At 40.8% G+C, this 14,230-nt stretch overlaps 1 protein-coding gene across 1 annotated transcript in view; it reads left to right on the top strand.

Annotated features, from left to right (window-relative positions):
* SORCS3 (sortilin related VPS10 domain containing receptor 3) overlaps window positions 1-14,230 on the top strand; it is a gene marked incomplete at both ends in the record, with an annotated part of 585,940 nt that overhangs the window by 369,344 nt on the left and 202,366 nt on the right. Inside the window, one exon of the mRNA XM_082855021.1 lies at window positions 2,366-2,439. Within this exon, the coding sequence (XP_082711147.1) occupies window positions 2,366-2,439 (74 nt within the window). The remainder of the gene's footprint in view (window positions 1-2,365; window positions 2,440-14,230) is intronic.

The following is a 14,230-nucleotide window of genomic DNA, read 5'->3' as shown; positions in this document are numbered from 1 at the left end:
ATAACCACTACTAATGTTTTGACATATTCTCTTATAATGTATTTCAAGTTATGCAATACTTTAAATAAAATTAGCATCGATATGTGCATGGTTTGTAACATATTTTTAAATAAATAATATATAATGAACATTTTCATACCATTAAACAATCTTCTAGCACTTTCTGTTGAGTGATTTCCTATGTGCTTTGTTTCTATTTCAGTGTCAGAGCTTTCATTTTTTAAATTACTAAAGTAATACATGTTCACAGTAATTTTTTAAAAATCCCAAAAACTGAAAGAAGAAAATATCCATTGCCCACAATCTTACCATTGCAGAGATAAACAGTATTAATATTATGACATATAATGCATGGCAGTGTAATTGTCTGGATTTCTATCTTTTACTATCCATGGTATTTTTAACCTTTGTAATCCCTGCACTTAGTTCAGTGCTTAAAGCATAGTAGTTGTTTGATGTACTTTTAGTGAATGAATGAATGAATGGATGGATGGATGGAGAGGCTGCAAAGATTCAGCTTGTGGGAGAATACAATTCATTTCGGACTCAGCAACTTACTGTAGATTGAGAGACAAGGTAGCTAACCCAAGGCCCTTAATGAATAGGAGCCTACTCTTTCTGTTCATCTGAACCAGCCTCCAGGCAGAGAATTCAATCTGATTTTTCTCTCATCAGTCAAACTGAAAAGCTGAAAAAGCAAAACCAGAGACAGGGAGGCAGGAAGTGGAACAGGCTTGGATGCGTAGATCGGCACTGAGCTCTAGTTGTTTCTGTTGGGAAGAGCATGGGATGAGAGGAGCCGTGCTTCTCCCAGCAGTACGCCCGAGCAGGAGCTGTGGTGGGTGGCGTTCTGCCACGACAAGCAGCCTCCAGGATGGAGCGTCTGATGATTTCCCTGGCGGATTCAGGGGTCGGTGTGACCCTCAAGGTTTTTGCCTGACCTGTTGCTAGAGTTTGCAGCAGAGGAAGACACAGTCTTCCTCTCCTGGTTTTATTTGAAGGAATTTGGGGTTCTGTTTGCTCAGATTGGAAGCAGGGCCGACAGAGAGTCTGATTGAAATCTTTGGGTTATAGAAGGCACCAACCAAAGTCTCTCCTATATTTAATTGAGAAACATCTGTCTTAAGTCTCAGCATATGCCATGGGAAAGAAAGTGATCTATTTCTTAAAACCCTGCATGGAATACTCAGTTCTTGCAATAAATTATGTGGATAAATTCTTCCCATATGGGATGGTCTGGTCTTCACAAACCCTCTCCTTTCTCCCAAGCCCCTCTCCAATATAAATGTACATACAGAGAGATATAAAAACATCTGCAAATAGATAGATGGATGGATGAAAAGGGAGACAGACAGACAGACAGCCTCCACCTGCTTTTGGCCAGCAACTGTTATCACATCCCTCCTTTCTCTTAGAAGCGCCCCCAGAGCCAAGCTCAAGACCTTAGCCATATTAACACCTTTCTCCACATTGTCTCTTCCACCCAGGAAAATCTCAATCCACCTTCTCTCTGGTCCACACCACCTATTTCCAAAGGCCTAGCTCAAAATATATTTCTTCAAGAAGCCTCATTGTTCCATTTTTACCCCAGTTTATCTTTCCCATCTCTCACCTCCTGGAGCCTTAGCCTTTGCCCCATTTTCCCGTTTGATGTGGTGGACCTGTATGTATATTTGAGGGTCAGAGTAGTTTTGCCTATTTTTCCCATGTGCAGAGTTGGACACACATAGTAGTTGGTACTTACTCATGGAGTAAGAGCCTAGTCTGAATAAATACTGTGAGAGTTGGTGGAGTTGATGTGTTGTAGTATAAACCTGGCATCTGCTAAATCAGCATAGACATCCTGGTTTTCCATACGGCTGCTATAGTCACTTTGTAGAACTGAGCATTGATGTCTTCATCTGTAAAGTAGAAATGCTAATATATCTCTTTAACTACCTTTTAGATTATTTTGAGTTATATGTATGTGTGTGTGTTTGTATGTGTGTGTGTGTGTATATATATATATATATATATATATATATATATATATATATATATATATATATATATATACGACCACACACAAACATATCTGTTATTTACTGGACAAAAAAGAGACTTTAAAAAACGTAGTTCACTCATGGTGCCAATGTTCAGTAATATTTCCTGAATGAAACTGATGTATTGGATGTATATTGAATTAGAAGACCCCATGATAAGCATAGCACAGTCATATTCATGTATTTGGATAGAATGGATGCCTACTTGAGTGCATTAGGCGCTCTGATGGATTGGAATGTTCATCTCCAGAAGGGTGACACGTGTATTTCGGTTAAACAGTGTCCCTTGATACTTATGCTCTCCTCACTTCCTTGTTTTGCAGCTCTACAGCTCCATGGACTTCGGGAGACGGTGGCAACTCATGCATGAACGCATCACACCCAACAGGTTTTACTGGTAAGCCCCATCCTCAGTCTCACCACCCTCTTGGATAAGGAATTATCAGACAACATAGCACTCGGGACAATTCCTGGACACCTTCAGCACTTGAGGTCATGTGTGTCCTAGCCCTTTGCTACTCAGAGTTTGGTTCACAGACCAGCAGCATCCGCATCACCTGGGAACTTGTTAGAAGCGCACAATCTCAGGCCCCACTAAGACTTCCTGAGAAAGACTCTGCGTGTAGCATAATCCCTGGTGATTTATGGGCTGGAGAGCTCCATGAGAAGGTCATGATGGGGTGCTCTTAGCTGTGTACTAGTCTCCCTTCTTTTTGGAAAATAGTAGATATTTCATGAACCTATTCTAAAAGCAGTATTCCGAAAACATAGTCTGAATAACATTAGTTCCACACAGTGGTTCTCCTTCCAAAGGCATTTCTGTGGTCACATAATTTTAGGTAACGGTTATCTAACTCTGCCCTCCTGGAGACTCAGGATTCACGTTAGGATATTGAAGACTCTGGAGAAGCCCAGAGGGAGGGAAGCTGCCAAACACAAAGTTACTGATTCCCAAACTCATTTCACTCCAGAATCCCTTTCTCACGTCACACCTGAATCCTTCAGAGCCACTTCTGTGGAGCACATTTTGAAAAACTTTTTAAAGAGTGAATATGTGTTTAAGATGAAGAATTAGCCCTTCCTCCAATCAGAAAATGTCATTCTTTTTTAATTGAAAAATACTTCATTAACTATATATTATGTTATAAATTTTAGTTGGTATTATCAGGGAGAACAGATTTACTCTTGTACAAGGGGCAGGTGTTGTTATTAATTGGTATTTTTTAAATACATGCGTACTGTTGTTACCTCGGTTGTAGCAAAGTAAACTTGGTTTGGTATAATTTTTCGTTTTACTCTTCCTTGCTCTATGAAATGCTTCTTAGTTGTACCTCGCTTTCATTTCGGCAGAAGTGATGGCCAGATATATGTAGGGAGCATACACCAGAGTGTATAATATGCTTAAGTATGTGCTTAATTAAAAGCAGAAAAAAATTAACAGTATTTGAAAGTAGTACCTCTTCCATGTCTCATTTTAAATACCTTAGTCAGTCCCTTAAGAAGTCACAAGATGGCCATTTATGCCTTCCACAAGGCGGGGGTGGTGTGTGTGTGGGTGGTGGTCACGTAGGTATATGTATCCCTGTATGTCTATACAACCATACCAACATCTTTGGAAGCAGCGTTTTCACCCAGTCCCCTCTGCACCTATAGAGCTTTGTCCAGAATTAAAATGATGATTGTGGAAGCACACTGTGAAAATCAACCGTGTCGTATTATACACAAAGTACCGGGAGAAAAAAGGGAATTGGGATCACTGCTTTTGACTCAATACCTTGGCTATGCCCAGTTATTTTCCCCTTTTCAGACCAACTATTATTTGGTCTGTAACTAGTATTACAATGATTATTTGGTCGTATTTAGAATTGTATTAAGATTTTTTTTCAATAGACTAAGGCGGAAAAAGGAAGTATTTGTTTTTCTGATGTTCTAGCTATATAACTACTGCCTTTTTGCTTTTTGCCGGTTTCTCAGTGCGCCAACACTCAGAAGTCCCTCAAAAAGAAAAAAGTAGCCCTCTGCTATTTCTGGAACAAACTCTTGAGATGGTAAGGCAGTTAGCCGACTAGGAAGTCACGTTGACGGAGAAGGAAAGTACAGTAGACTGGATAAGACTTGTCATTGTTTCTGAAGGAAATTAAGTTAAGTGGATGAAGGGCAGCATTTTCCTTTGTTTTGCAAAGAGCAAGGAGAGAATGTTCCAGTTGCTGTCTGCCTTCCCCCTTCCTTTGTGTAGCAGAAAGAATAAATCCCCAGGTCCTGGCAATTGTATTTCACCTCTTCTCCACGCTGTGCTTCTTTCGTATATGCCCCCATGGGGAAATATAAAAGTTAGTGCCCGTGCTGGCTAGCCAAGTGGTAGCTGAAAGTTCCATTTTTGTAGTATCACTTCTCCGTTTCTGATGTATAATTGCTGTGATCATTCTTTTAGGTGCCATAGGAGTTGCAGAGGAAGAGCTCATTTTACACAGACCTTTTTTTAATTTTCCCCAATGACAGAATTCATGGCTGTTGAAAGCGCTTATGTTGGAGAGACATGGCTCGTATGGGTTGGGAGTGGAAATATCGACAGGGCACCTCCTTGAGGAAAGACAAAGTGTGCATTTCTCAGGGTGTAGAGCACAGCTTTGGTTGAGAGAGCGCCTCTCCAAGCTCTGGTTTCCGCATCTGTGCAATGGGAACAATATTCTTCTTGTCAGTTTCATATGCTTCTTGAAAGGACCAGATATAATCCTTTCGGAACTGGACTCTTGGCAATTTCGTTTCACCATTTCAGATTTTTAATTTGTAAGTTATGTTTTAAATACTATGTTTACCAGTAGTTCTGAAGACTGTGACGCATAAGTGATTTGTCATTTTTCTGGGACGCAAATTTGAATCCCATTCCCAGTGAGACTGTTTACCTGCGGACATCTGATAACAATCGAATGGGTCTAATTTACTGCCAAGAATCCACATCTCAACCTAACTTTATTGTCCTCACTCTTTCTGGAGTCATAATTCTTCTGACATGGTAAAAACAAAACAGATCAACTACCCAAAGCCCTACAGCTGCTTCTTTGGGAGGGTTGCTGCAGGGTGAAGTGGTATTAGGGACGGTGGGGACGCACTGGGGACAGGGCAGTCATGCCAAAAACAAGACATTGAAATAAAAGACTCTTATCTTGCGATATGTAGACAAATAGAGTGAACATGCTAACCAGACAAAATATTGTCCAAATATTGTTACCTATAATTTGGAGATTTTCAAATGTCTAGGGATAGAGCCTTCACGAATGCTAGGTTTCTTCTCCCCTGTCGCCCTCAGTTGGCGGAAAGTAGCAACCTAGAAGGGACTTGGGGGGAAGAACACTGTGATTCAGAAAAGATTTCTGCCAAGTGTGCTGGAGAAGAATCGACCATCTCCAGTGATGATCAATGTAATGGCTGTGAAAATGCATTGGGAATCATAAGGGGCTGTCATGATCCATTTCCTCCTTAGTGCCCCACAGTGCCTGTGGGTTAGACAGGGCATGGGGCATAATATTCATTAGCATCAATCGTGAAAGCTTCATCTAGAGGTACAGTTTTCTTTATGAATTCCAGATGTTCTAATGCCATCAAGAGAGGTCACCTAGGAATCTTACACCATGGAGTGACTGGGCCATCAAACTCATGCCCTGAGAATCAGACTGACGTGAACACTCCTTTATATGCGACCTTTTCACTCATTTGATACCTGGTTAACAGGCAGATTACGCTCGCATTCATCACCCCAACTGTTTTAGCAATTTTAGTTTGCACGGAGAGTACAAGAGTGGCTAAGTAGCCTGACGTAATCTTTCTCTAGTCTCTGCTTGGGCAGAGCTATTGTAGGGAAAAAGTGGGGATTTTTGTTTTTGGTTTTTGTTTTAATATCCTACTGAGCTACAAATGAATAGTATTTCCACCCTTCCATTGGAAGATACTTAACAGGCAGGCCCATTCTGCTGTGGGAAGATTGTTCTCGCTGCACATCCAATATGAATACTTGTGACGGTTCACAGCTTTGCCTCTGCAGCCCCTCACCCTCCCTAGGTGTTCACCCTCTTCTGGCCTCTTCTTCATTGAGGGAACGGGCATCCTAGGCCTTGCTGAGTTCTCTGTGTAACTGGACTGGCCTCTAAGTGCCTCTGATCCCTGATCATTTGGTCGTACCTTATCTTGAAGGAGAGATAGAATGTGTCCTATGTCTCTTCCTTACTAACTTCCCCTTAATTGTTCTCTCTCCTGAAAGATCAGGGTCCATTTCTTCTTCCTTGCTGTCACTGCAGGAGAGTGTTCTGGTAAAGTAATACACACTAAGGTGCCAGGAACTTAAACTCTTACCTCTTTTCTGGAGTATTTGGGTTGCAGAATAGACTGGTTTTTAGATTTTAAAAACCTTATAAGAATCAACAGATGTAGAACAAGTTGTAGATAGCCCACTTTAGGGGGCTCATGGAGAGAGTCCCTTGTGGACAGCTCTTCTGAGCTGTTGTGATGCCTGGCTGCAGGCTGGAGTGGCTGGTGTGTAGGGACAGTCGGGATGGGCTCTATTGTCCTTTGATTAAGGTCGGCTTACTCACTGTAGATTTCTAGCGATGGCTCTGCCAGCAGCTTCTTTCCTCTTCTTTTAGAAAGGTCATGAGGGAGGGTAGGGAGAATGGAAAAGCAAAACGTGTCCTCCCTGGTGTGTATACATAGGAGATCCTAGGAAAATATCTTTTAAAGGAGAAAGGAAGGATATGGACTAAAAAACCCTTTCATTTGCAATATTTCCTTTCCAATCTTTCATCGTTCTTGTTTTTCCCAGTCTCTTTCTGTGTGCCTATGCTCTTTAATGTGTAGCCTAAACATATTGCATGTGAATTTGTATAATCTCCCTTCTCCCCTCTTAATATGCTATTGTAACAATTTTTATGTTATTATAAAATCTTTATAGCCATCATTTTAATTGTCTATGCAACTCTTCGTTATGTAAAGAGACATACTGTATTACTCTATTTTTATTGGACATTGGAAATGTTCATATTTTTCACTATCATAAATAACAGTTTGGTTAATATTTTATGTATATTTCCTTAATATCTAGGATTGTTTTCTCGGACCAGTGTCCTGGGTAGCCCAAATAAAAATTTATGTTTTCCCCAGTCTCAACAGAGTGTCTCGTTCAAGTGGTATGACCCAAATTCAACACTGAAAGCATTTTAGAGCAATGTAGGTTTTTACTAAACATTTTCTTGAAGGGGGTTGCAAAGAAGCATTATATCACACACCACACAGTGAGTCTTTCTAAAACTATCCTTTGCCCATATCTGTCTCTCCAAGATCTTGATCGTCATGGTAGTTACCTTGTCAACTTTTCCTTCTCTTTCCATGGGTTCTAAAACTATCCTCAGTCACAGAGATTTATTGTCCACAGAACATCCCCTTCCAGAGCACCCCTCTATCCCCACACACCTTCCTCCCCAAGTATCGTAAGCTTTTCTTATATAGAATGACCTACCCTCTCCCCTCTACCTCACCATCTATCACTCTCGCCCTACCCCCCAGGAAATCAATCTTTGTTTGCTGTATATCCCTTAGAACATGTAGGAGGGGGAATTGGTGATTGTTAGTGTTTAATGACTTTGTTCTAATTACCACTGAAAGGAGAATAATAACCTCAGAATATGTTCATTTGAGTATCTTTGACACCTGTCATTAAAGATATCAATTTTGTGCTATTGTATATTCACACCTGTGCAAGTATGAGTATTTATAGTTAATACTTACTTCATTCTTGTGGCAGGCAGCTTCCGAAATGGCCCCCAATGACCTCTGTCTTCTGGAGACCATGCCACTGTATAGTCCCCTCCCTTTGAGTTTGGGCTGCATTTAGCGACTAGCTTCTAGTGACTAGAATGTGGCACAGGTGATAAGATGTCACTTCGGAGGTTTGGCTACCAAGGGACAATGGTTTTTGTCTTAGGTGCAGTCTTGTAATTGCTTTGTGAGCTGCCCAGTGGAGAGGCCCGTGTGACAAGAAACTGAGGGAGGTTAGAGTCAGTAGTCAGTGGGGAACTAAGGGCCTCCGGCCAACAGCTTGGTTCCAATGAGGAACAGCCGAATCCTGTCAACAATCATGTGAGTGAGCTTGGAGGCAGGTCCTTCTCTAGTCAAGCCTTCAGGTGAGTCTGCAGCCCTGGCCAGCACGTCTATTGAAGGCTTGTGAGAGACCCTGAGACACAGGCACCCAGTTGAGTCATGCCCAGATTCCTGACACATAGGAACAGTGAGATGATAAATATTTGCTGTTTTTAGCTGCTAAGTTTTTTATTTTTATTTATTTATTTATTTTTTTGCTGTATGCGGGCCTCTCACTGTTGTGGCCTCCCCCACTGTGGAGCACAGGCTCCGGACGCGCAGGCTCAGCAGCCATGGCTCACGGGCCCAGCCGCTCCGCGGCATGTGGGATCCTCCCGGACCGGGGCACGAACCCGTGTCCCCTGCATGGGCAGGCGGACTCTCAACCACTGCGCCACCAGGGAAGCCCAACTGCTAAGTTTTTTAGTGAGGTTTTCTGAACTTGTTTCATTCTATTCTATTCTGTTTTACATTTTGATGGGCAGGATTTTGCTTTGTGAGAATAATGTTTATTGCCTGTGTGTTTGTGTGTGTGTGTGTGTGTGTGCGCGCACATGAGCCAAGTGTGCACATTCCTGTTCAGAGAAGTGCTCATTTCCCTTACAAAAATCCCAAATATCTGAGTCCTAGACTTACCCAGCTCAGCCTAGTAGCAGCTGTGAGGGTGGACCAATAGGGCAGAGAAGCAGGAAGTGAAAATGGTGCATGATTACCTTGAGATAATGTGGCTGGGTGAACCCTCTTACACCTTTACTTCAGTTTAAACTCTATAGGTCTCACCTGTTCTGTAATGGGTTCTGTTTTGCTTCAAGGATGGGCTCCTAAACTGTGGTTCCAGAAGAACTACATGGCGAGTCACCCTTTGGCTATTAATACATTATCCATGACAGAGACAGAGTTAAGGAACAGGCAGAATGATTTGAGATTGCTTCCTGGAAAGTCAAGGTCTTTTCAAACAAAGTTAACATTATTGGGTGAATTTTTGAAGCTGCATCTACGATTTTGCAAACACAGTCATTTGCAATCTCAAATAATGGGATTTAGGCATCGACCTCGTGGAAGGAATCAGGTTTAGAGGCCCTTTGCGAACCAGGGTAAGCCACAAATAATATTTGACTCAACTTTCCCTTACATTTTTTAAATGGTGTAGCAATTTAAAAATACATTACATTCAAAATAATACATGCAGGGTCAGGAGGGGAGATGTGAAAGCTCAGCTTGCAAGCGGAAATCAGTTTCTTCTTTGCTGAGGGGGCCACCCATATGCTGCATGTCTGGTTGCATCATGGCCTTGGAATAGCTGCCTTAATGCCGAAAGCAAATGCAGTGTTCAAAAGCTACACGTGGTCGTCAATCCAGTGCGCTGAGGAAAACAGAACACTCACCTCTTTGGTTGAAGTCAAGACTGTTGGACTCACGTGGTGATCATGCTTAGCATAGATGAGTTCTACAAAGGAGGGGAAATAAGGGGACATAAGTAGCTGTAGACTTAAGTGAATTCTTTACTGTGAAGGGAAGGCATCATATTTGACCCTGCCTTGGGAAATCTGAAAAGATTTCTGTGTGTCAAAAAGAATTCAGAGATAGCCACATCCACTCACCTAATTCAGTGTAAGAAAAATTCCAAGATACAAATGGAAACACCATTTCTTCTTTCCCCAGCTTTTTGGCTGGTTTCTCTGGAGTTAGAGACACATGGGTTCCAAATGTTTATTCCACCCTGATGATTCTGTGAAGGACATGAGAAGTAGTCCTTCAGCTCAGAGACAGACAAATCTCACTAATAAACTTCCAGAGGGGAGCAAATTTGATTGTTCTCAGTGGGTGAGATTTCAGAGGTTATTGTCCTTTGAGGAGGGGTCAGGAGAGGCCCACGTGGAGTAAAGCACTTTGACTGCTCTAGTCTGCCTGAAACTCAGATTGCCTAAATGGCAATGGCTTGTTCCCTACGTAAAGAAGTGGGGACATTGAATACATTGATAGTAGTGAGCTGGGCTTAGTAGCCTTGACTAGGGAGTCTGAGAATTGGAGGGTCAGGGAGAGGCCTAGAGAGAGAAGAAAGAGAAGGATATTGAGCTGAGCAGCCCAAGGAGAAAACATCCAGCTGAAGGCTCAGAGGCTGTTTAACACATCGATTGGATACAGGGTTGCAGGCATGCGGAATCACCCTTTTTCTTGTTGAGGAAATCTAAGGGTGCTCTGCTCCAGGTTGGGTTAGGGGTGTATATTAATCTGCTTAGGCTGCCATTACAAACTGCCACAGACTGGGTGGCATCAACAGTAGAAGTGTATTTTTTCCCACTTCCGGAGGCTGGAAGTACGAGTTCAGGCTGCCAGCATGGTTGGTTTCTGGAGAGGACTCTCTTCTTGGCTTGTAGATGGCCACCTTTTTGCTGTGTCCTCACATGGTGGAGAGGAAAAGCTAGCTCTCTGGTGTTTCCTCTTATAAGGATGCTAATGTGATCATGGGGACTCCACCGTGATGACTTTATCTAAACCTAATTACTCCCCAAAGGTCTCATCTCCAGATACCATTGCCTTGGGGGTTAAAGCTTCAACATATGAATGGTGGGGGGTGAGGGGTGCGGACAGGGGGCGGACAGGCACAATTCAGTCCATAGCAGGGTGTAAAGCAGGGAAGACCTTAAGAAGAAATGCAAACTTGCCAGAGAACTTCTCACCAAGAAGAGTCCTGGAGCAGAAGTGTCTGAGGCTTGTAGGAAAAGATGGAGAGGCAATGCTAAAACTACAAAAATAATTTTTAAAAGACACAAACACAATTTAACTACTTTTTTTCTGGTTGTAGAGTCAATACAAGCTTATTGTATACGTTCAAGGAAAGGCAGGAAAATAAAAAGAAAATAATTCCTTCTAATTTCACTGCCCAGAAAACACCACTTAAAAAATCAAGTACTTCTTCATAGACTTTTTCCCCTATTTTAATATAGTATAATTTTCAATATATTTAAGTTTTTATTACAATTGAGGTCATGCTGTTTATAAAATTTTGTATCTTTTTAAAACATACTTGAATATCTTCCTGTACTATTCTCTACACTCTCTAAACATAATTTAAAACTTGCATTACTTACATTGTATCTTAATGGGTGGCTATATAATAATTTAATCACTCTACTATTATTTTATATTGATCTTGCTTCTGTACTTTTACTATTAAGGAAGGCAGTGGAAGGTTGTTTTGAAAACCTTTAAGTAATTATCTTTTCAAGGTCTGATTATTATAATTAAGGATAGACTACCAAAACAATATATATATATATAAATATTAGCATGCCAAATTGTTCTCTGGAAAGTTTATACCAATTTGCACTCCAACTAGTGAAATACCATTTCACCGCACCTCATAAAAATTTAATTTAAAAAAGTAATCTAGTTTAATATGCAAAAATGGATTTTCCTTGTTTTAATTTGCATTTCTTATCAGACTGGTGAGCTTAGACATATATTTATTAGCCATTGTATTTCTTTTATGTGACCATCTGTTTTTGCTTCTTCTTTATTATGGGCATTTTTATATGGTCTCATTTTGTTTCAATATTGTCTCCAGTTTGTTCTTTGGATTTTAATTGCCTTATGATATCAAACATACTTTTTACTTAAAAAAAATGATCAAATCTTTTTATTTTTCCTGTTATAATGTCTTCTATTACTTTATGTTTAAATCGTGCCCTCAACCTGTGGTCATGTAAATATTAGCTGAAGTTTTCTGATTTGTAATGCTTCTTTACTAAATAGTATATATAATATGTATATATTATATATTAGATTATATATATTAAAGACTGTGCATTCTCCTATATTATGCTTCAGAAATCTCATATTGATAGTTGTCTATTTCCTCTTGTGAGTATAATTTAATCATTTTTATAATTTAATAATCTTATCCACACTGATTGATATTTTTAGGTTTTATAGGATTTTTATTTTTTTAAGTAATTAAAATCCAATGAACATCTTCCCACCTAATTCTGTGCCCATATTTCTGACTGTTTCCTCTGATGGTTTCCTGCAGGAGAAACTCTGGTCGGAAGTTAGGGACCGTTGATGTTGGTAGCGTTTGTCAGCAGCCTTTATTCTGCTGGATTGGTCAGTCCTTTGTGCCCTGAGCCAGACCAGACTGTGTTTAATTATTGTTTATAACACAACATAGTGCCTGGCTGGGCAAGTCTCCTCTCCTGCAAAACATAACAAAACAAAAAAAACAAAAATAGAACCTTTTCTTCTTTTTCCAAATATTCTTGACTTATCTTACTCATTTGTCCATCCAGATAAATTTTTTTTTTTTGCGGTACGCGGGCCTCTCACTGTTGTGGCCTCTCCCGTTGCGGAGCACAGGCTCCGGACGCGCAGGCTCAGCGGCCATGGCTCACGGGCGCAGCCGCTCTGCGACATGTGGGATCTTCCCGGACCGGGGCACGAACCCATGTCCCCTGCATCGGCAGGGGGAACTTCCACCACTGCGCCACCAGGGAAACCCCATCCAGATAAATTTGAAATAACTTCGTCATTTTTCAAAATTTCCCTCGTTCCCCCTCCCTATAAAGCAACTATTTAGATTCTTGATTAGAATTGCAGCAAAGCTGTAAATTCATTTGACAAGAACTGAATAGTTTCAATATCCAGTTTTCATTTTTGGCCATATGGTTTGTCTCTCCTTTTTCACTATTTCTTTGTTCCTCAGTAAAAGTTGTATCGTTTTCTTTATACCAGTCTTACACATTTCTAGTTAATATTATTTCTAGGAATTGTTACTTTTGGTGCTATTGTAAGTAAAGATATTTCGTACATAACATCTTTCTTCAGATTGGCATGACCGAATTGGATAGCCATGAGGTGTATTTGTAATTTGCCTACATGCACATATAGTTGGTGCCCTAAGATTCTTTTGTTTTTCTTTTAAATGTTGATTTTTAAAAATAAATTTATTTATTTAGGCTGCGCTGGGTCTTAGTTGCGGCATACGGGATCTTTAGTTGCAGCGTGTGGACTCTTAGTTGCGGCATGCAAACTCTTATTTGCGGCATGCCCAGACCAGGGATCGAAGCCTGGCCCCCTTGCATTGGGAGTGCAGAGTCTTACCCACTGGACAACCATGGAAATCCTGGTGCCCTAAGATTCTTTACGTTATAAAGAAAATACATGTTTTAAGAAATTTTAAATGACCAGGAGAGTGTGATATGGCTAGAGATTCATTCCTGTCGGGGGGGTGGGGGGTTGAGGATTTAAATAGGAGAAGAGCTTTGCCCTTAATAGCTTTATGACATTGGGCAATTGTACTTAATCAGCTGGTGTCCTTTCTGACTGATGGGGCATCAGTATACCCTGCCATTGCCTCCTGGCTGAATGTCAGTCCTCTAGCCTGGCAAGTAGTAAGTGCTTAATAAATATTAGATATAAAATTAATAGTAAAGCAGCTTATAATATGAGGGGATAATTGGAAGAAATGACCATCCTCGCTAATTTGGAGGCAGATAACACTTAGCATCTCTTTGAAAGTGAGCAAGGTCTGCATATCCTTGTTTTCCCTCTACATTCAAATCACATTTATTACCTAATAGTCAGTGTTTGTATTTCTGATCTGTTTTTCCAGGTATCAGCATATGTCTTATTATTATACATGTTAAAGGTATTTTTAGAGAAAAATATTTCTAGCTTGATGTTAATAAAATTCATAAAACCATAAACTAAAGACTGTGTTGAATCAGATCCCGTGTGCTTTTACAGACGTGATGCAAATGTTGAGACGAATCCACGCAGGTTGCCAAGGGAGTGTGGCCAGAAACGGCAAGCCCCAAAAGAATAGTAGAAGAAATGTCATGATTGCTCAGAAGCTGAAGGGCCCAGGTTAGCCTGGGATGCCAAGTGAAGGCTTCTCGGAGATGGGATTGAAGAACCTTGAAGAGTGGGTTGACTTGGCAAGTAAGAAAGGGAGACAGGTTTTCCTGGGAAGGGAAGCTGATTAGAGCAAAGCCGAAGTCATAGCATGTTTGGAGAGCAGTCAGTAGATCTACTAGGATAGGGTTTTCAGCCTCAGCATTTTT

Source organism: Leucopleurus acutus, assembly GCF_964270905.1.
Source record: "Leucopleurus acutus genome assembly, chromosome: 14".
NCBI classification, from domain to species: domain Eukaryota; kingdom Metazoa; phylum Chordata; class Mammalia; order Artiodactyla; family Delphinidae; genus Leucopleurus; species Leucopleurus acutus.
The sequence above is the reverse complement of the archived record's forward strand: the minus strand, read 5'-3'. Positions and strand labels throughout refer to the sequence as shown.